The sequence below is a fragment of the Simochromis diagramma genome, unplaced genomic scaffold (assembly GCF_900408965.1).
Source record: "Simochromis diagramma unplaced genomic scaffold, fSimDia1.1 OVJJ01000822.1, whole genome shotgun sequence".
Taxonomy (NCBI): Eukaryota; Metazoa; Chordata; class Actinopteri; order Cichliformes; family Cichlidae; genus Simochromis; species Simochromis diagramma.
In genome coordinates this window covers 6,366,891-6,388,640 of record NW_024387520.1, presented here as the reverse complement: position 1 = coordinate 6,388,640, position 21,750 = coordinate 6,366,891, and the positions used below count along the sequence as shown (strand labels likewise).

Sequence of the window (21,750 nt, the reverse complement as noted above, 5' to 3'; positions counted from 1 at the left end):
GTGTCAGTAGCACCGGCAGCGGACTTGGTATTTTAAGCACTCGTAGTTTTTGGTTGAAATAAATTGATGCTGACCCTGAGATTAGGAGCTCATTGGCACCCAATTATGGAAGGAGTTAAATTGATGTAACCTTTTGAGTAAGTGCCATAAACAGGAAGAATAAACAACTAATTAGCAGATTTTATTTAAAAAGAGAAGAGAAAAAGATGTTGCTCGTTGTGAAATGATTTTACCGAATGCTTTCTCATCTTCCTCGTCAGCATCATAATATTGTGGTTGTGTGGACATGAATCCAGTACTTTTCGAGTGCTGCCCATAACTGGAGCAAAGCACAGACAGGGACCAGACTTGCCTGGAGCACCGATACATGCGGATTATTCACTTTTGTACCTAAGCCTTTGGAAAAAGTGGTAACTGTGGATATATTAGAAGTCTGACCAGGAAGCGGCGGGAGCAAGAGAGGACTGAATTTACAGAGGAATTTAGTGAGCCTAATTGGCCAAACAGGATGAATGAATGCACATTGCAAGAATAGGGCTGTGAAGGAGCCAAGCAAATGTTTAAAAGTGAATTTATCTAAGTCCTGTGACACTTTTAAACTCTCCACTAATGGCCAGGTAAATGCCTTAAGTAAATGTTAGCAGGCCTGCAAGTAAGTGAGGAGAAAAAGGAGTAAAAGGAACAGTGGTTGGAGAAGAGGTCAAGTGGTGATGGGCCTATTATGATGTCAGGCTTACGTTACTCTCTTGGAGAGGTTTTTGAAAGAGAGTGTCTTTCTAGCCTGGCCCCACTTTTCTGTTTTGTTCCAAAAAGCAGCAGATGCTCTCTGTCTCCCCTTAGCATGGCCCCATTAATCTCATGACCAAATACCGAGCCAGAAACCGGACGAAAGGCCTCGTGAAACACTTTCATGATCCTTGTTCTTACACTGAAGTATAGCTCACCATGCAGAATTAGTACTTGACTCACTGTGGAGCCAATAAATGAAACAAAAGAGCTGTAGCATTGCTCTGCCTCGAACGACTGTGCCCTTTTTTTGCAGCACATGTGCAAATTCAGCATGAAATGTGACCTATTCCTAAACAGACGGGAGATTTTGCAGTGCAACCGAAAAAGATCAGATGATTGAGACTGAACATTGTTGGTTAAGAGGCAGGATGAGTCAGGTGTCAGTCGTGTAGATAGTACAGAGAGTACAGAGTATTTGGTTTAGTGAGCTGAAATAGGGGTTGGGGTCAATTGGAGCACAAAGGAGCGCAGCTCAGCCACAGGCAAGTGGCTGAGCTGCGCAGCGCAGCGCAGCACAGCACAGCACAGCACAGCACAGCACAGCACAGCACAGCGCTCTGTCTGCATGTTGTTGTTGGCAGGCCACCCGCCCTCTAAGCACGCAGCCATCTATCCACATCGTGTCCTTCCTGGGCCTCTGTCAGTCAGACTGTAGGAGATGTCTGTGTCTGCGGGTGAGGATTAAATACCTTAAGTCCAACCCCCCCCAAGCTCCACCCCTTCCTGCAGATCCCAGGAGGATCTGATGTCTACTTCAGCTCACTGCTTCCCCCAACAGATCATTACAATGCTATTGTGTATTGTGCAACTCTTTTAAAATGCTTCATATAATGTACCATTTCATCCTTCATCCACCCTTTAATTTCCATACACTTGATATGTGGGCTGCCTGCACCGTTGCTATTATCATACAGTCATCTGTATCATCTTTGGAAGTTTCACATCCTCTGTATGAGTGTCATACTCAGACGGCGGCTATAAATAATGCTGTTTCAGTGCAATATTTCTTTTAACTTCATAAGAGATCCCTAAAGTTGAAAAATGTGTTAGCAGAGAGACTCTCATTAGCCATCTATAATTACACTGTATCCTGTGTGGGGAAGAACTGAGTTATCATTTAAAGAATGGCTTAAAATATGAATGAAATTAGAACTAGGGCCTCTTTAAGAAAAGAATGATTACTGATGTTTTATCCTCTTTTGCCTTCTTAAATGGCTGGTTGTTTTGGAAATTCTATACTAACAGCATCAAGTAGTTTAAAATAGTAGTGCATCTTTTATTTGCTTGTTTTTTTATACTGCATTTACAGTATGCACAAGGCTCTGTGCTGTGCTAATTTCCCACAAAACAATGCAGTAGTAATACAGATACCAAGCAGGCAGCCAGATGGCAATCAAGGCTGCTCAGCTTAGAAACTAAAGTCAATAACTCTTGAGTACATGAGTGCAGATAAAGTTAAAGACGTAGCACACATCCAGCTGACAAGGACGGCTGTCAGAAAGTAGCAGTGTTGTGCACTTAGCACGTCCAAAAGTATATTGGCCTTGTTGACTGTGGTGCCACATCAGTGCTAAAAAATACTGTGATGAAGAGCAAGAAGAAAGTAAGGTTGAATTTGTTTAATTATTATTGTTATTCTTATTTAAATGATTAATTAATTCATGGTATTGAATAGGTATCTGTATTGGTCCATAGGATAGTGGTTAACACATTCACCTAATATGCAAAAGATCCCCGATTCAAGACTGGGGTGAGATGCAAATCCCAGGAGTTGCGGGTCAGGAAGGGTATCTGGTTGAAAAATATGCACCTCTGTCTGCTATGGTGACCCCTGGTGAATAAGGGAACAGCCAAACTAAGCTTTTATTGGTCCAGAATTTCACAATTGGTTCCCTAGAAACTAAAATATATTCAGCTTTTTATTCAGCTATTTATGGCAGCTGTGGTACTGTAGAATGTGTTGTAAATACTGTCCAAACTCATTATCGTATCTCTCAAATAGTTCTTGGTTGAAGCGGAAACCAAAGACCGAAATATTAAAGAGAGACACTATTCTACGATTGTGTCCTGGTTTTCTCCATCATGTAACCTAAAATATTGACCTCATTCTGAAATAAAAATATAGAACCCCAGTTATTTCTGTTTTTTGGACACAGACTGGTCACCTCTTTTCCTGGTATCAGCCCAGTGGCAGCAGCAGCATTGTTTGTAAAATCCTCTTAGCTGACTGCAGGCAGCAGCGCTCCGGACCTTCCTAGCTCCTCGAAGAATGACACAGTGACTTACTCAGAACACGACACCATCCCTCAAAGTCATCACTGCAGCATATCCCTCTATGTACAGCCAGCTGTGTAATGAAAAGTGACAACACATTGTCATGCTTTTAATGTCTTTGGTCATGGGGGGATGGATAGGGCTCTGTATAAAAGTATTTGGATTGCATAGTGTCTGCTTTATCCTGGGTTTTTTTCCACTGTATTTTTTTTCTAAAGCTGTGTAAAAGAACAATAATTGAACCATATTTTTAATACATTTTACTAAAGTGCATTTAGTGTGCTTCACAGACTTGCAGTAAAATCAGACGTTAAATTGAGGGGTAAGAATGATGTTTTGATTTGGACAGTATGCAACGATGGCCTCATCCGCTAAACCTCGTTGTACTAAGTCCCAAATTTTGTGTTGCAGCAGTATTTACCATCATATCTGGTATGGTTTTATTTACTGCTATGCTGGATACTATTCCCAGAGGGCCTCATAATCCTCTTACCATATGGGGGGCACAGAATATATTTTCTTGCTTCAAGTGTGGCTCCAGGCATAGCCTGAGGCTTATGGCAATTTTGGCTGCATCTTCCAAGTCCAGCCATAAACCTAGCCATACTCCCCCAGCCTCTGTCCAGTCTCCTGCCTCCTTTACCCCTGCGTCCGTCAGCGAGCCCTGGATCCATTTTTAGCCTGCAGCATGGAACATGTTTGCTGGTAATACATCAGTAGGCATTATATCCTCAATAAGATCAGCCTCCACTGGGGAAAGCATAACCTTGGGAGTGACTTTGTGGCTACAACTATCCGTACTCTTCCAACTAGCCTGCTGTGAATCTTAACATGCTTTCACTCTAAGAAAAGACTCTAAGGAATGGGAACACTTGGAAGTTTGTCAAACTTAAAAGCCCCATATTTATTCTTATTCGCGCAGTATATACAGCAACATGCATTTGACTCATTATGAAAGTCATCATTTGGATTCTGAATCCTTCCTTTCCCATTTGGCAGCGCTGTTTCTGTTTGGGTTCTGTTGTGTGGCATGCCTAGCATACCAATTCCTCAGGGCCGTGACCTGATGATTAGAAGGTCAGTTCAGGTTGTATCACTTACACCCGAGAACACAAGCAGGCAAAGAACGACATATCAGGTTTGATTTGTCGCTGGGTGTGTGCCGCATGCTGAATCACGGTCTGAATTAAGCAGGCAGGGGATCTTTAATTATGTTTTCCCCAAATAAATCTAAATTATTTGCAGGAGAGGCTGGTGGATTTATTTTCTGTCTAATTTTAAAACATCCAATTCAGGCAGGTTTAGTATTTTAATTTGTCTCCTATTTTACACTTAATTGAGACTGAAATATCGGTGTGTATTGGACCATGCAAATGTCTTGCAACATTATCTGAAGTATGCATGCACTGTGGGTATGCGTATGTATACATAGACAAAACTTGCGATGTGTCAAACCGGTGTGCAGTCCAATGACTCACACTGCAACGACACCAAAGCTTTTTTCCGTTGGCATCGGCCAGATGTGCTGCTTTTTGACTCAGCCAGCATCAGAATGCGTTTCCACATCTACTGTGTAACTTCTGCAGTCGTTTGAGCCTTCTGTTTAGTTTCAATCCCACTGTTTACGTAGCCTGTGTTCGGGCTCATAATGTGGCAGGTTTCGGTTGAAATGAATGGGAAAACACACATGGTGGTAACTAATCCCAGCGGCACCATCACACACTCACCACAAGCCACAGAGCCCCTCTCCATCCCCAGTTCCCACCCACTCTGGCTCCAGAACTGTTTCCATCCCTTGTGTCCCATCAGCGGCTGAACCCCCATCCTACTGGCCCATTAGTCTCTGTGCTGATGCAGCAGAGCCGTGATGGTCAGGCGGTATGGTAGATGAAAGACTGAATTATTTGCCTTGCAGCTGTTTTCTTCGTCTCCATCCGCTAGCCCGCAGCCACCCTGTCTACAATTTCAGTTTACTTTAATTCTATCATTGCCGTTATTATCATTGAAGGCTAGGTGACAAAGCAAACGAGGAACCATACAGATTAGCAGTGAGTCTTAAAAGCTCAAAGGAAAGGAGGAGAAGAATGGGAGATTTGCCACTACGGCTCTTTACTCTCTGCTGTGTATTTGTCATTTTGTATGAGTACAAAGGTGTGGGTGTGCATTTGTTTGGATGTGTGTGTGCCTGTGTCTGTGCGTGTGTGTGTCTGTGTGCCAGATAGCTGCCTGGCTGTGGGGTAAAGCTATTATTTTTCAGAGGATGGTATTTTATCTGTGATAATATGCTCAATAGATTGGGTTCTCCATTATTTATTGTTTCTCCACACTTATCAAATTTTTTTTCTAAAGTTGTTTGCTGAGCTTTCCATCTGCTATTCACACTCCCCCGCACTTTTACTTCCCCTGTCTTTCTTTCTCGTTCACTCGTAGCTATTTTCAACCCTGTGGAAAAGTTGTTGATTTTGGTAAAATCCCTGTAAGACACGATCGTCAAAGACAGCTTAAACATTCAAAAGATTCTATTTTAGTGTTATAATAACTCTTGTTTGATTGCACTACATTTTAATGACCATAATTCTGTGGGAGAGTGTGTTGTGTAAGCAGAGAACAGATGGCTCGGAGAGCCTATTTTAACAACCAAATGACTTGTTTTGTACACGAAGAGCTGACGAGGCACTCGAATTTTACTCAATTACAATTTTCCCCTAAATGGGTCTTTAACTTCATCATTTTGCTTTCTCCCCCTCTCTCCACAGGCATCATCCACCAGATGAAGGGAGACTATGAGACCGCACTGAAACTCCACAAAACACACCTGGCCATTGCTCAGGAGCTAAATGACTATGCTGCTCAGGGCCGGGCTTATGGCAACATGGGTAATGCCTACAACGCCCTGGGAGCCTTTGACCAGGCTGTTCGCTACCACCGTCAGGAGCTGCAGATCTCCATGGAGGTCAACGACCGAGCCTCACAGGCCTCCACCCATGGCAACCTGGCTGTGGCTTACCAAGCTCTGGGTGCTCACGACCGTGCTCTGCAGCATTATCAGAACCATCTCAACATAGCTCGTGAGCTCAGAGATGTCCAGAGTGAGGCACGGGCTCTGGGAAACCTCGGCAACTTCCATTGCTCTCGAGGAGAGTTTCCTCAGGCTGTACCATACTATGAGCAGTACCTCCGGTTGTCTCCTGACCTCCAAGATATGGAGAGCGAAGGGAAAGTTTGTCACAATCTGGGTTATGCCCACTACTGCTTGGGCAACTACCAGGATGCTGTCAAATACTATGAGCAGGACCTAGCTCTGGCCAAGGATCTACATGACAAACTGAGCCAGGCCAAGGCATACTGTAACCTTGGTTTGGCTTTCAAGGCTCTAGGAGACTTCACTAAGGCAGAGGAGTGTCAGAAGTACCTGCTGTCTCTGGCCCAGTCCCTGAACAATGCACAGGCTCGCTTCAGAGCTCTGGGGAACCTGGGGGACATATTTGTTTGTAAAAAGGATGTGGCCGGAGCCATTCAGTTTTATGAGCAGCAACTGGCATTAGCTCACCAGGTGTGGCCCCACATAACACATATTGTTCTAGAACAATTCTTCTTATTAAAATGAAAATGTTTATTTTGTTTATTTATTCATTTATAATTATTCTGTTATGTCCTTTATGCCAATATAGTGAAATTCTTTCTTGTTTCAGGTTAAGGAGCGTAGGATGGAGGCCTGTGCATATGCTGCCCTCGGGGCCACCTATAGACTTGTACAGAAATATGACAAAGCCTTGGGCTACCATACCCAGGAGCTGGAAGTGTACCAAGAGCTCGGTGATGTGTCAGGAGAGTGCAAAGCCCATGGTCATCTGGCTGCTGTCTACATGGCCCTCGGGAAGTACGCGATGGCTTTCAAGAGCTACGAAGAGCAGTTAGAACTCGGTCGGAGGCTGAAGGATCCTGTTGTGGAGGCTCAGGTGTATGGAAACATGGGCATCACGAAAATGAATGTAGGGGTGATGGAGGAGGCTATTGGCTACCTTGAACAACAGCTGGCCACTTTACAGCAGCTGAGTGGAAACGAAGCAGTAATGGACCGGGGCAGGGCCTATGGTAATCTGGGAGACTGTTACGAGGCTCTCGGAGACTTCGAGGAAGCCATCAAATACTATGACCAGTATCTGTCAGTGGCTCAGAGCCTCAACCGCATGCAGGACCAGGAGAAAGCCTATAGAGGCTTAGGCAATGGACACAGGTGAGTCTAGGAATTTGTTTCAAGTGTACTTTTTTGATATTATCAGAAACACTGTTTTTCAGCATTAATATCCTCTTGCTGTTACGGCAACAGATACTTGTATCGGCTCAGTTTTAAGTACTAATGACAGTACTTTGCATATAATTTGTCTCCTTGCTCTCACAATTATGGACCACCATAGTTTAGAGACGCCTCGCTGTAGTGAACAGCACTTGGATGTGGCGCTAGCCGTCTCAGTAGCAGCAGCCTAGCGGCCCTGGCCTTATCTGTATGCAAAGTGGCTTTGGCACACAGATGTCTGAAACGGAGGGAAGCACAGTTATTTCGAGACAACCTCTTACATCTTGTGTCTCTTCGCCGTTCTATTTCTCCTCATGCCTCAAAGAGCTGATAGCAACCTGGGAGACTACACTGCAAAATAAAACACGAGAAGGCTCGCCGAAATCCTCATTTCAGAGATGATTTTCTTCTTATTGTGCGTCATCAGCATGGCACGGCAGCAATCACACACAGCAGTATTAGCCATGCATGAGTTCAGAAGGGAATAATAGACATCACACATAAACCCTTCTCATCTTCCAGCGGCTCTTAGTCAAGCAAATACATTATCACACAAGATTAATTAAGCCAAAGGCTTTTATTCTTTTAATGCACCATTTGAACCAGCAGCCAGCAATTGTTGCTGTTCCTGAGAATGTGATAAAAGTCTGTTTGAAGGCTGCGAAGGCGAATAAAATGTTCACATGGGATGATTTCCACTCTGTCAATACATACTCGAGAGGATGGGAGCAGGTGGCCTATCTTACACGGTTAACCGTGTTCTCCTGCAAAATAGTCTGCACTTGAAATATCATATCATGCCTCAAATATTCCTCATATAGGAATACTTTCACACGCTCTTTAGTCTGTCGTCATCAGCAGCTTTCAGCACCGAAATGAAAGGCAAAAATCTATATTTCATTGACTCCAATACTGAAATTATCTGGCACTTTGCAAATGAAAGTCTTCCTGCAATGTGTGCTGCACGATGCGTTCTAATAGTTCTCTGGTAAGAGAATGATATGAGATAAAACAAAGTGCTATAAATAGATTTTTGATTTTGAGTGTTGTGAACTTGAAAGGCATGTTGGGATTGTTTCAGCTTTAACTGAATCTGTCAGTGACATATTCTTCCAAATTTTCTTGCTAGGTTACATCACGTATCTCACTTCTAATCTGCTTCACACTAACAATCGCTGTTTTTTGTCTTGATCTGCAGGGCTATGGGAAATTTACAACAGGCACTTGTGTGTTTTGAGAAACGGCTAGTGGTGGCTCATGAGTTGGGCGAATGTGGAGGCAAGGCTCAGGCCTACGGTGAACTGGGCGCGCTCCACAGCCAGCTGGGCAATTACGAGCAGGCCATCTCCTGCCTGGAGCGTCAGCTGGCCATCGCCCGTGACACCCAGGACAGACTACTGGAGGGTGACGCCAGTTGTGGTTTGGGGACTGTATATCAAGCCATGGGAGAGTACGAAACGGCCCTGCGGTGCCACCAAAGTGACCTGGAGATCGCAGAGGAAGCGGGCAGCACCACACGCCAGGCCCGCGCCTATGGCAACCTGGGCCTTACCTATGAGGCGCTAGGAAACTACGAGCGGGCGGTCGTGTTCCAAGAACAGCACCTAAGTGTGGCTGCTCAGACTAATGACTTGGCTGCCAAGACACTGGCCTATGGCAGCTTGGGGAGAACACACCACGCACTGCAAAACTACTCACAAGCTGTCATGTACCTGCAGGAAGGTGAGTGAGTCAGGGGGGAACGGGAGAGAGGATTGCCTTTGTTGCCTGAGCTGATAGGCTTAGAGTTTGTGAATTCATGAATAGGAAATGCAGAGCCTATTTGTTGCTAAGCCTTTGCCACATTTTTATTAGGCTGTGTGCATGTATATGTGTGTGAGTGTGTGTGTGTGCTTATGTGTTATAAGTGCACTAGGGAATTTTGTGTGTGTATTATGCGTCTGTGTTGTCTTCTGAGCTGTATATGTATACCAGCATTTGTGTGTATGTCTATGCAAACCTATCAGAATGCATGCCAAGGCATTTTTCCCGTGCACCCCTAGCTGTTTTTCACACCTCTGTATCTACCTTCTCAGAGGGTTCTTTGCAGCAAGCTGCAAAAGAATCTTTTCACACCGTAGCTGTCATACTCCTGCCTCTTAACGCTTCATTGTGCCCCGCAGATTATGGCGAAATAAAAAACTGCAGCTTGGCCTCTCAGAAATTCATTATGTCAGTGGCACCGCTCAAAGTGTTCGCTCCTGAGGATGTGATAAGTTGCATCTTTCATGGATGTGAAAGCGCCAGACTTGCCCGTGCCCACTGACAGGCACCACCCACCGTGTTACAACCCAGACCCTGTTTGAATCAATGAAGCCTGGAGTTTGTGTAAGAGGACATTTGTATATTCTGCTCTGGAGTGAGCGGAATGCAGGGGAGCAAGAATAAATCTCCTCTATCTCTCCTTTGCCGGCTGTATTTGAGTTCACTTTTCCTGCGGTGACCCATACACCCTCTGCAGGCCTGCTTGTTGAGCTTTAATGGAAACAAAGGCGACAGGCCATTCTGTCTCCACACCGTCCTCTTACTGTCCCCCGCACTGTCCTTGTATTGCTCCTTGGTCTGGCTGTGAAAAAGAACAGTGCTGCCTTGACAGCCAATTATTTCTGGCCAACCTGCCCAGACCAAAAAGTTGGCATGGTTTTTTTTCCCCATTTAGTTTTTCTGTTTTTTCTGCTTCCACTTCTAGTTTTTTTTATCTTCATGCTGCACTGCTTATGTTTTGTTTCTGTTTCCAAAAAAGATTAATTAGTAAGAGGGAAAAGGAAAAGCAGCTCCAAACTAGCAGATATCGTCGACAGCATGTGACCTCCAAACCACTGCTCGTGTATCTGTATGTGTCTGCGTGTCAGATGATTATACTTTGTTGTGCAGTACATTATGCAAAGATAAGGCTGCCCGATAACAAGCTTTGGGTTTTTTTTCTTCGTCTTGCACTGTAATATTACAGAGCATTGTGCACGACTTTCTAAATGTTAAACAAAGAATCATTACACACCGAGATGCACTTTCCAACGATTGATGCAATCAATAGTGTCATTAAATCAATGCAGTCATTGTAGCGACTAATGGAGATATTCCATGCCTGACTTATAGAATCGCTTATTAAGCAAACTAAAGGGATAACAATATTAACCTTCAAGGGCAGTTATTTGTTGGAAATGTACTGGAAGCCTCTTGTGTTTACATCATTTAATTTGCAAGTGTATTTATATGTATTTTGCACAAAACATTTTATAAGCTACACTCTTGATCAAAGGTCAGATACGCAACTAAACATCAGATAAGCATTTTCGTTTCGGCCTTCACCGTGGAAAACGAGTTTTGTGACACGTGAATTTTTTCTAGGACAGGACCAACTTAGAAATTCCCTTAAAGCGTGCTCATGCTGTTAGGCTGTTGAGGGCTTGTCAAGAAGCATTTAAAACTAAATAGAGCTGGATGATATGGATCTCTGCACAACTCTCGACCAGTTATCATCATGTGCGGACCCTCTCATATTTTTGGTGCTAATATTTTATGCTATTAATATTAAATGTTGGTTGCAGTTAGTTGTGCTGAGTGCTGAGCTGGTGGCTTAAGGAGCTACAGATATTCTTTATTTTAGTTTTAATCTCCATATTATTCTACTTTGGCTTAAAATCTTTCACATTAACTACAAATGTCTGTGTAAACGTCACAATAAAGCCCAGCTTTGTTTTCTATAAATCATAAATTATGATAAATTACACAAAGACTCTTTTCATCATTAGCATTTCTTATGCATCTTTGTTACACGTTATATGAGAAAATGTTGGTTGTTTATAAACACCTAAACTACAGAATAATATATAAATGTAAAAATCTAATATATAATTATTGGTTTTCTTTGCAAGCTACATAGAAACCTGTTCAGTTTTAAAGACAAAGAAAACCTAACCTGTTAACCTTGGGTTTGATGTTTATATAAAACACTTTCATTTTGTTATGGCAGGTGATATTCACCAAAACATGTACACTGTTATATTTATCTTTTGATGAGCAGAGTACATGTACTGATTTCTTTTGGTCAGTAATTTAAGATCCCATTTGTAATACGTTTTGTGTCTTGGCTGTTGATCTAAATTTCCTCGTAGTCTTATTATTTAATCTCAAACTGGTATCTTCATAGTAATTGCTTTATATTTTTACATATAAATGCCTATATATTTACACTGATGAGGCGTAACATTATGAGCACCTGCCTAATATTGTGTTGGCCCCCCTTTTGCTGCCCAGACAGCCCTGACCTATCAAGGCATTGACTCCTGTAGACCTCTATGCCTCAAATGTAACAAACTATGATGTTCTGTGTATTCTGACACCTTTCTATCAGAACCAGCATTAAATTTTTTAGCATTTGAACTACAATATCTCATCTGTTGGATCCCATCACACGGGGCAGCATTGGGTCCTGATTTTTATAACTGAGCCTTGGTCGCCGTGACCCCGTCGCTGGTTCACCGCTGTTCCTTCCTTTGCCCAGTTTTGATAGATGCTGACCAATGCATGCCGGGAACACCCCATAAGAGCTGCAGTTTTGGAGATGTTGTGATCCTTACTTAATTCTTACTTGCTTCCTTAAATATCCCACCCACTAACAGGCGATGATCGCTGCATGTGGGATGATGTTGGTGCAACATTTCACTCAGATTGGCCCACCCCTTAATGAGGAGATATGGTGCAAACAGACATATATAGCAATAGTCTGATTAATTATTTATTTCTACGGAATACATACAGAGTGTATGTGCTGTCAGTATTGTAACTATTGTCTTTCTTCTCCCCAAAATGTGCTTGTGTGATTTATGCCCCGTCCTAGCAGCATATCGGTGCGTTGGATATAACTTCAGCGATCCCTCCCTGCTAATCTTTGCAGCATCTCTTTGGCGATTTCTGTTCCTGACATTCACAAGTAACTCCATGGCACTGGCCAGCTGCGCTGAGATGAGAGAGAAGTGAGGCTCTGGACCCTCTCTTTCTACTTCTCCTTTTTCATCCAGTACTAAACTACTCTTTGCAGTTTTTATTTGTACAATATAGTGCAACACTATCAGAGCAGTGTCCCTGGGGGAGATTGCCTGAAAAAGCGTGCTTAATCTCATATTTTTTAATAATATCACACATACTGTCCACCGTTCCACATGCGGCCATGATCAAAGGGCCTTTTTTTGTGTGTGTGTCACATGCATGCGTGTCGGGATGTTTATTTGCAGCACAGTGCACTTGCGGCTATGCAGTGCGTGAGATGTGAATGTGGAGTCTGCATGTAAAGCTTGTTTGAAGGCAGAGGTGCGTGGGCCTCAGGGGCTGCAGAGGATCTCTCACCCAGCTGTCAAGCAGCCTTTAAAGTGTTCTCTAGTTGCTCTTCAGGGTGCAGCCAGCCACGGCCACATCCTCATGTCAGCCGCTGCTACGTGCCTGTGCCTGCGGGGTGCACCAAAGGCACGCATGGTGCCAGTGACAGACACTGAATGATACAGAGCGGGAGAACAGAGGGAATGAGAGAGTTAGGAAGGGAAGGAGGAGCAGAGAGGAAGAAAGAGGATGGCAGCGGAGTGGAGGGAAAAGACAGAGATCGGCATGAGTCATAATTCACATGTATTATTTCACTGTCAGCTAGAGAATAAAGAAAACATAGGTTGGTTGACATTCAGGTTTGATCATAAAAAAAAACTATCACAGAGCAGCTCAGAGAAAGAAAGGTATGTGTGTGCGTGCACATTTGTGCGTGTGTGAGTGGGGGGGACATGAAAGACTCAGAGCTGGAGTTGAGATGAGTGAGGGGTGAGGCTGTCAGAGAATGAAAAGGATAATTTAGATCTGTTTCCTCTCTCTTACTTCAGCGCCTAATGAGCCCTAAGCAGTGCCGAGTCCCTGCAAGCACTGCCACCACAGTGAAGATGAAACAGGTAGAGTTTGGAGGGGGGGCGCTCCGAGACAGAGGCACAGAGATGAGAAAATGAATAGGAGGTAGAGGGAGAGAGTAGCACAGCAGATGCATTGGGGGGAGAGGGCAGGCAGTCAGACAGAGGGAGGGTGTGTAGAAAGATAAGGATACAGAGAGAGAGGGGAGACTGTTGCAGGCTTCAAAGGCTGCCGGCTAGCGTGGCCATGGAGGAGCCATGAAGTCTATGGTTCTGTGGTGTGCTGGTCTTGCGGAATAGGCTGGCTTTTTCAGGTCACGCTCTCTGTTCTTGGCTTATCTGGTTCAGCCACAGACCGTTTTCCAGGAATGAAGAAAAAAAGCAGACAAGGGTGGCTTGGCCCATTTTCTCCTCCCCCCTGACCAAAAGCACGTCTAGACCCCTGTATCACACGAGCGGGGTGGAGAGAGCAGACTTGCAAATACGGAGCTCGTGTAAAGTGAGACTGTGCATGTGCGGTGGCCTGTTGCAAACAGCAGAATGCTTGCTGTGTATTTTGCACCTTGTGGATGATGTGTGACCCAGCGACTGTGTGTGTGTGGTTTTTTTTCCATTATTGTCCTCTGAGGAGTGGCATTTTCATCTCAGTAATTGGGCTGAACCAAGTGCTCGGCAGGCAGGCTGAGGACACATGCTAAGATGTGACAAGTGCCTGAGAAATTGGAAGTGAAAAACAAACCAGATGATCTGACACGGGCACATTTAGCGAACGAGCACACGTGCACGTGCACATCCATACCTCTGCTGGCTCCCGAACAACTCTGAAGGTCTCTCAAACAAATATCACAAAGTAAACTCTGCGTGTTTGCACGTTGTCTGTTATTAGCTCATCAGTGTGTTTGCAAATATTTGGAGATGTCCTAGTGATGCGGCGTGTTTGTGTTTGCTCAGCCAGTCAATCCTGAGCATTGATTACTATGCAGACCCATTAGTGCTCTAAGAATCTCCCGCTATGGCCAAAACATGTGTGTGTGTTTTAGCCCCGGTGCGAGCAGCTTCTTATAACTGAGGCCAAATATCCAAACCTGTTCGCTGTCAGAACATCAGTACCACGCTATGCTTACATCTGTTCCTCTGAAAGATACCTAAGAGTCTGTCTGCTCTGAATAATTTTTACCCTCCTCTCCCTCTCATCTGCTCCCTTCTCCTTGCCTTCTGACAGGCCTGCGGCTTGCGGAGCAGCTTGCTCGGCGTGAGGACGAGGCGAAGATCCGCCATCGTCTTGGGCTTTCTCTGTGGGCCAGTGGGAATCTGGAGGAGGCCCAACATCAGGTAAAGCATCTCCTGCTCGCTCCTCTTCTGGTTATGGATCACCTTGACTCAGACCTCTCATTTCCTTCTCTCCTCACCTCCTCTCTCCTCTCCCTTCCATCTGGGCTCCTTCGACCTCTGGTAGTTAAGGCTGACCGCCAGTAAGCCCACATCTGTCGACTTTGAGGTTGGCAAGGATTAGAAATGAGAGGTGGAAGTACTTGTCTTAAACACATGGGGAAATATACGTTTTCAGCAATGCCTTCGAGGTAAAAAAAAAAAAAAAAAGAGCCATGAGGAGAGAGAGAACAACAGGAGGAAAGAAAAAAAGGCGAGGTGGCTGTAGAGTTAGAGCATTGCTGCTGGCAGTATGCTATGGAGTCTGTTGAGCTGGTAAATGCTGTCATCTCAGCAGACAGGCGACAGATGAGTGAATATTTTTTTGTATCTGCGTGCATGGTCTCAGGATCCCCCAAGCCTCTGCATCACACACACATTCACTCCTCTTCAGCCCACTGCCCACCTAGCAAGCATGGAATATCCCCTTAACATCTCTCTTTGCAGTCTGTCCACACACCACAGCTCACTAGTTGATATATACATATATAAAAAAAGTATATATATACATATATATATATACTTTTCTTCCCCCTTTCTTTTGGCTTGTGTATCCACATGCAAGTTTGTGAACAGTCAGTCAGCAGCGGTGGCTGTCACGTGCGTCTGTGGGGATGTTTTTTAGCTGCTTTCATTTTTAAAATCTAGTCCAAGACTCTTTTTTTTCTTTCCCCCTTTTTTTTTTTTTGTTATGACACACGCGCACGACTTGCATTTATTCGACCCAGATAGCTTTTGTTTTTCCGTCGGCCCTGCATCATACTTTTTCAAAAAAGTATTTTTGTCTGTTTGCAATTATCTGTAACAAGAGCTGAGAATGAAAGACTGAACCAAGGTGATGGCTAGAGCAGGGGCTGAGTGCTTGTGACTCATATTGAGGAATTTGTGTTCAATTAAAGCAAAATATTATTCTAACAAGCCAATGCAACATATTTTCCACTGCATGTTTGCTTTCCAGCTTAATGCTTCACCTTCAAGACCCTAATAGTCCATGCTAACATTGTGTTGTCCTTGTTGCAATTAACTGCAATCCAGTCGTTTGCATACATACAGTACACCACAGCTATGTTGAATGTTTTTCTGCCTGTCAGCTTGTAGCTCCTGCAGTGACTTGGTGGTTGGAAAGGACGCTGTTGTCCTCAGAGTATAGATGAAATGGTTATTCATGAGCTGGCCTGTCGCTACAGCTGACCTTGGTAAACACTCTGACCCACTTTATACTGCTATTTTAAAGGCTTGTATTTAAATTTATAAAGCGTTCATAGGTGTAGATTAAGAGTACTTGACCTCATGTTCCTCATTTCTCTCTATCTGCGCACCGAATTGTATTTTAGCACCCTAGCTGTGATCCCGGTGCTCGTACTGGCACACAGATTGACGTGTCCTGATTCTAATCAGGTATTTGAACAGTGCTTGCTCTCGCTAAGAAGCATTCATATCTCGGCAAACGTGAATCGATACATTTGTGCCTGCTTAAAAAAAATAATAAAAAAATCAGCGGTCTACAGTCGATTAAGCCTTTACCTCTGATATCATCTTCCGCAGGGGGATGAGAGCTCCCCGGGGATTTTATTTTAGAAAAATCATTCGAGGTATGTGTGCATTCAAGTCTGCTCACGTTTACTGATACAGTGTGACACTGACATTCACTTAACATGTCAGATAAAAGCCATGTTAGTGTGTCAGTAAAACAAGTGAGCGCTATCTGAATAGGTAGCGGCCTGAGAATGCCGCAGATTTTACTGCACCTGTGTCGCGGCAAAAAAGACACTATAGATGCAGTGCCCCCCCCCCCCCCTCATCTGTGCCAGTAGGGGTGAAGACAGAGGAAAGGCGCTGTGAGAAATTAGTTACACTCTTAAAGGGATATCTGCAGGCCTACAAGATGAAACTAGCACTGCAGCAATCAGCCCACAGCCCTATCAGCAAAATCAGCCTGAGACTAGCAGCTCCTTCTACTAGGACTAATGCAGCAGAACTCACAGATTCTCTACTCTCCCCCCTACACTCCCTCTGACACACTTTCCTCTTTGACCTTGGGATATGCCTGACGAGCTAGATTCTATGCCTATGTACTCACCAGGAATCCACACACACTTTCTCCCTTTCCTTCCTCTTGTCAAAGCCACAGGGTTGATAAAATCCATTTAATCCATACCAACAACCCTTTTTCCACTGCAGAGCTCTTTGTCTTGCGTGTACTATGGTCGAGCAGCAAGAGTGTTTTACCCTCTCTGCTGGCCCCAGACTCCTGGAGAGTCACTCTATAGCAGTCCCAGTTATTCTACAGGGCTGCTATATAGGTGCAGAAATAGGAAATCAATAAAAGGCTCCCATGAATCAGCACTCTTGGCCGGTTCTGCTTGGCCAGTGTGCAACAGTCCTTGCCGCCCCACCTTTTCATTGTCTCGCCTTCTTCTTTCAATCCGGTGTCTGGCCCTGAATTGAAAGATCCAACAACACAGACGGGCCTATTGAATTCACAAAGCATTTATTTTCCTGAACCGTGTTTGTCTAAGATGCTCAGGGTAATGGTTTAGCTGCTCGCAGCCCTTTCTGGGCAAATGAGAGCTGAGGAGAGGTTTACCTGTGTTTAATGGTTATTCATCAAGCTACATTACAGTACTTTATTCTGCTGTGAGAGAGAAAAGAAGAAAGGAGGCTGATCAGTGATAACCTGTGAGGTGGAATGCTACCATCTAGTGGCCATGTTCATTTTCTATCCTCTAAGGCCTAATCATGCCCAATTTAGTAAGATGCAGACATATTTATCCAACATGTCTTTCTCATAGAATCCCAACTGCCTTCCTTTTTTTAAACACAGTTTATTCATTTTAACTTAATTTCCAGAAAAGGTATTTTGATGCAACGCCTTGCTGTTTCGGGGTCATCGTTGACTGTGCCGATGACTATTTCTTGTTATGTTTTTGTACACTATTCTTGTCTGGTAAATGAGCAATCCAGGAATGTCTGAGTGCATTTTTGCCGTTATTTATCCTCAGCTTTACCGAGCATCAGCGCTGTTTGAGACCATCCGCCACGAAGCCCAACACAGCACAGATTACAAGCTTTCTCTGTTTGACCTGCAAACCTCCTGCTACCAGGCTCTCCAAAGGGTCCTTGTCAGCCTCGGTATGTCAACACACTTTACTCACACTCTCAGTACTGCACGCTGTTATGACTTGTTTTTGCTTTTGCCTCTGTGTGCACCTGAACGATTTTAGACTTCATCTGCTAATCAAAGCTGACCTCTGAATTCTGCAGGCCACCACGACGAGGCCCTGGCAGTGGCAGAGAGGGGTCGTACAAGAGCCTTTGCTGATCTCTTGGTGGAGAGGCAGACGGGCCAGCAGGAGTCGGATCCATACACGCCGGTAACAGTGGAGCACATCTTGGATACCGTGAACAGCCAGAGGGCTTTGGTGCTTTATTTTTCTATGGCTGCTGGTTACCTGTACAGCTGGCTGCTGGCTCCAGGAGCAGGTAGGTTTGGACTCTAGCTGAAAACTTTTTAATGAGTTGCTGAAATCCCATCATGTCTGTCTGACTACTGCTCTCCTGAATCTCTTTGTTTTACTTTGTTCTTTTATTCAAAACATTTAAGTGTGTGTACTTCCAATGCAACATTTTGGGTTTCTTTTACTTTAATAACCTGAAATGTGGCAAAAGCACAGAAAATGACTATTAAAAAATGGCTTAGAAATTTTGAAGTGGCACGATTTGTACAAAGGCGATCAATAATATGAAATTATTCTGTCTGTACAGAAGCTACTTGGTTTAAAGCAAAAGCAGCCCCACACTCACGCTTGCTTGTTCAAATTAAAGCACATAAAAGGCCCAGAGGCTAGAGGCTTGTTTTGCACTACAGGGGTAGGAAGGCCAGCTTTAACACTGAGCGACAGTGCCACCTGCCACTCCACTGCTAGGATTTGCCCCCCTGCCTTGCTTTTCACCCCCAGAAGGCATCTGCCTGTGAACTATGCTAATTGATTGTGTCACCGATAACGACACAGCCAAAACACCAGTGGCGTCATCTTCACACGTGTCAACAGCAAAACACTTTGCTGTTACAACAAGTCTTCTCTGCTTTTGTGTTTGATGTTTGCTTTTGTTTTCATCCGTTTTCTTGATATCGCTTTGTCCTGGCACTTCTTTATACACTCCTAAATCTTTCTCTCTTTTGTTTACGCTCTGAGTAGCGCTGATGCTAGCGCAGCCCCTTTTGTTTGCCTTGTAAAATTCCAGTTGTACAAAGAAAAAAAGGGCGAATAAGCTACGGTGCATGTCGCCCGACTGCTGTGGCTGCCCTACTGCTGGCTTTGCTTTGACTCTCGTGTGAAGAGAGGAAATGAGAGCCGTGACCCATGTTCCAAGGCACAAGAGCCTGAACATTTGATCAAATCCAGCTCCCAGGCAACCAGATGAACTTGACCTCCAAGCACTAGTCATAAGGAGGGGAGGAACACTACAGGGACCGGAGTACATCTTCAAAGCATCGAATATTGCCCCAGGCTAAGAGGGAGCCACTTGCTCACTAATCGCCTGTCTGTCACTTCCTGGCATTCCCTGGCATCCAGCTGGTACACAAACATGTCCAGCTCTAAAGAGTCTGCAGTCAATGAATGGGGCTCCTAATGTCATGCTGTAATTACTCCACTAGTGTACATTCTGGCCCGAATTAGCATGCACGTGCATATTCACCGGAATCACTTTACCCGTCTATTTAAACACATTTAATACAAAATGGTGAAACACACTGACACACCCACAAACCAGACACACACAAACAGCCGTATTCGCCCGATGTGCTCTTCCCCACCTGCTTGAAACTTAGCCGAGCTCTCGCGGCAGGCACCAGATGGCACGGGCAGCCTACTCTTATCTTTTATTGAACAATATTTGTTTTATTCATTTTGCTCCGCAGATGCACTGCTGCACGTGCCCTCACTCACAGCTCTCAGTTGAAATAATCCAATATTGCCACCGTCGAGAGCGAGTAATAGGAACATATTAAAAAAAAAAAAAAAAAAAAAAAAGGAAAGAGAGAGGGTGGAAAATAGCCGCTTTCATTTGTTTTGTCATTACACTTCATAACCACCTGAAAGCAGCCAGTCATATTTACCCTCCCCTCCTTTCTCTCTCTCACTCTCTCCACAGGCATCCTGAAGTTTCATGAGGTGTACCTGGGCGAGGGCGTAGCCGAAGGGGGGTCGGAATTCCAAGAGGGAGGTGTCGGCGGAGTGGTCAGTGGCTCCTCGTTGGAGCAGCACATCGCCAGTGCCCGTGAGGCTCTGGGGGTAGAGTCTTATTATAGCAGGTGAGGTGTAACAATGAAATGAAAACTCTATTTAGTTAGCTCATAATCTGTGTCACTTCCTTTTCCCTCTTTAATAACTCACTTTCTTGATTATGGCTTAGCGTACACTCGTCGCACATGTATTTGTTTTAGTTTCCCTTAAACAGAGCCACATTTTAGGTAGATTAAGTAAATGAATTGCACAAAGCTGATTTACCAAGTCGACATACTGCAAATTGTGCAAATTGTGTTGCATGTCATGCTGGAAAAAAAAGCATGTCTTATTTTGCACCCGATGTTGTTGAGATAGTTGCCGCTAGCAGTCTTCATTTATTTGTAATGAGAGGGGGAGAAGTTATCAGAACAAGTGCATAATTGGCACGGGTGGATGGCTCAAAGCTGTGAGTCCAGTGCCAAAACTTTGGCTCTGTCCCGTAGCTCTACATTCAGTCCTCGTCCTGCATGTTGTCCTCAATAATACTGGTATTAAACTAAACTGACTAAACTGAGCTTAATGTAGAGTGTTAGATGGAGAAGGAGAATTCAGGTACTAGATTCATGCAAGGGTGTGTCTTCTTTTATGAACAGCCACGGTAATTTCTGCACTGAGCTGATGGGGTTTGCAGTGTTTCAGGCTTTTAATCGCTGTGTGCTTTCACAGCTTTTACATGCCTTATTGAAATGTCTGTGAAAACAAAGCTATTAACGGAACTGTGTTGACATATTAGATTAATGTATGAATGTTACTATATCTAATAATGACTTTATTAAATATCTAAAGCCTGACAGCCTGCAGAAAAAAAGTCAAGAGCAATGTGTGCATTTACGCACACGGCGCAGTATTATTAACGTCATTAACACACAGACGGCTCGGGAACTGGTGCTAAATAATTTCTTCTGCTCTTTTACGCGTGGGACAGGTGAGTTGTTAAACACATATTTCAGATTTATACGGTGGATGAGTTTGTAATAAATCCTCCACTTCAGTCCTCAGGACCACACGCAGCCGCCAGCAATGTCTGTCACAAGAGTTCAGCCTTATATCAAAACATTTTCATTCTTCTTCCGCCTCTCAGTTATCTGAATTGCCACGCTGTTTTCAGAGAGAAACACGCATAAAACCTGCTTTTTATGTTATTATTGTTAGTTTTTGTTAGTACGTTACTTGCGTCTTCACCCACCCTCAGCTGGTGTGTTCATTTTCTTAAGCTTGGTCGTTACTGAAATGAACTGGTGCGATCTTTGTTTTTAAATTAGCACACTGTTAGAAGATCACCTGCAAATCTTTCCGCAGCTCTTGTGAGGCCTGTTCAACACCATCAATTCATCCTGTGCATTTCTGGCTACTTTTACGCAGTTTTTTAATCTATCAGTAACAGAGTCCAGTCATCACCTCAGTTATAAGGAATAATACTCACAGGTTCAATATAAGCAATCTCAAATGTCAGCAAATTCCTAGAGGGACGTGACGGGAATATGCAAAGAAGCTTCCCTCTAGTTTTCCATCAAGTCAGTTATGATAGTTTCAGCAAACTCCCTCCAGGAATTTGCTGACATTTGTGACTCCTTATATTGATGCTATTAATATAATTTTCTACACTAAAGCGATAAAGTAAGATTGCTGAAACTATTGTAATTGATCTGAGGGAATGTTCCAAAAAGTGGTAAAACTACAGGGACAAACATCTTTGCACCCAAAAAATACTCTCCACAACAAAGTGCAGGGATACACAAGGTAAAAA

The 21,750-nt window shown here is 44.0% G+C and overlaps 1 protein-coding gene across 5 annotated transcripts in view; it reads left to right on the top strand.

Moving 5' to 3' along the window:
• Nucleotides 1–21,750, top strand: part of LOC120726084 (tetratricopeptide repeat protein 28-like) — a 181,173-nt gene that overhangs the window by 147,217 nt on the left and 12,206 nt on the right. For all 5 annotated transcript variants that reach the window (XM_040019375.1, XM_040019374.1, XM_040019376.1 and 2 more), the window contains 7 exons: nucleotides 5,820–6,616; nucleotides 6,756–7,300; nucleotides 8,559–9,082; nucleotides 14,507–14,616; nucleotides 17,715–17,844; nucleotides 17,977–18,195; nucleotides 19,870–20,029. In XM_040019375.1, the coding sequence (XP_039875309.1) occupies nucleotides 5,820–6,616; nucleotides 6,756–7,300; nucleotides 8,559–9,082; nucleotides 14,507–14,616; nucleotides 17,715–17,844; nucleotides 17,977–18,195; nucleotides 19,870–20,029 (2,485 nt within the window). The remainder of the gene's footprint in view (nucleotides 1–5,819; nucleotides 6,617–6,755; nucleotides 7,301–8,558; nucleotides 9,083–14,506; nucleotides 14,617–17,714; nucleotides 17,845–17,976; nucleotides 18,196–19,869; nucleotides 20,030–21,750) is intronic.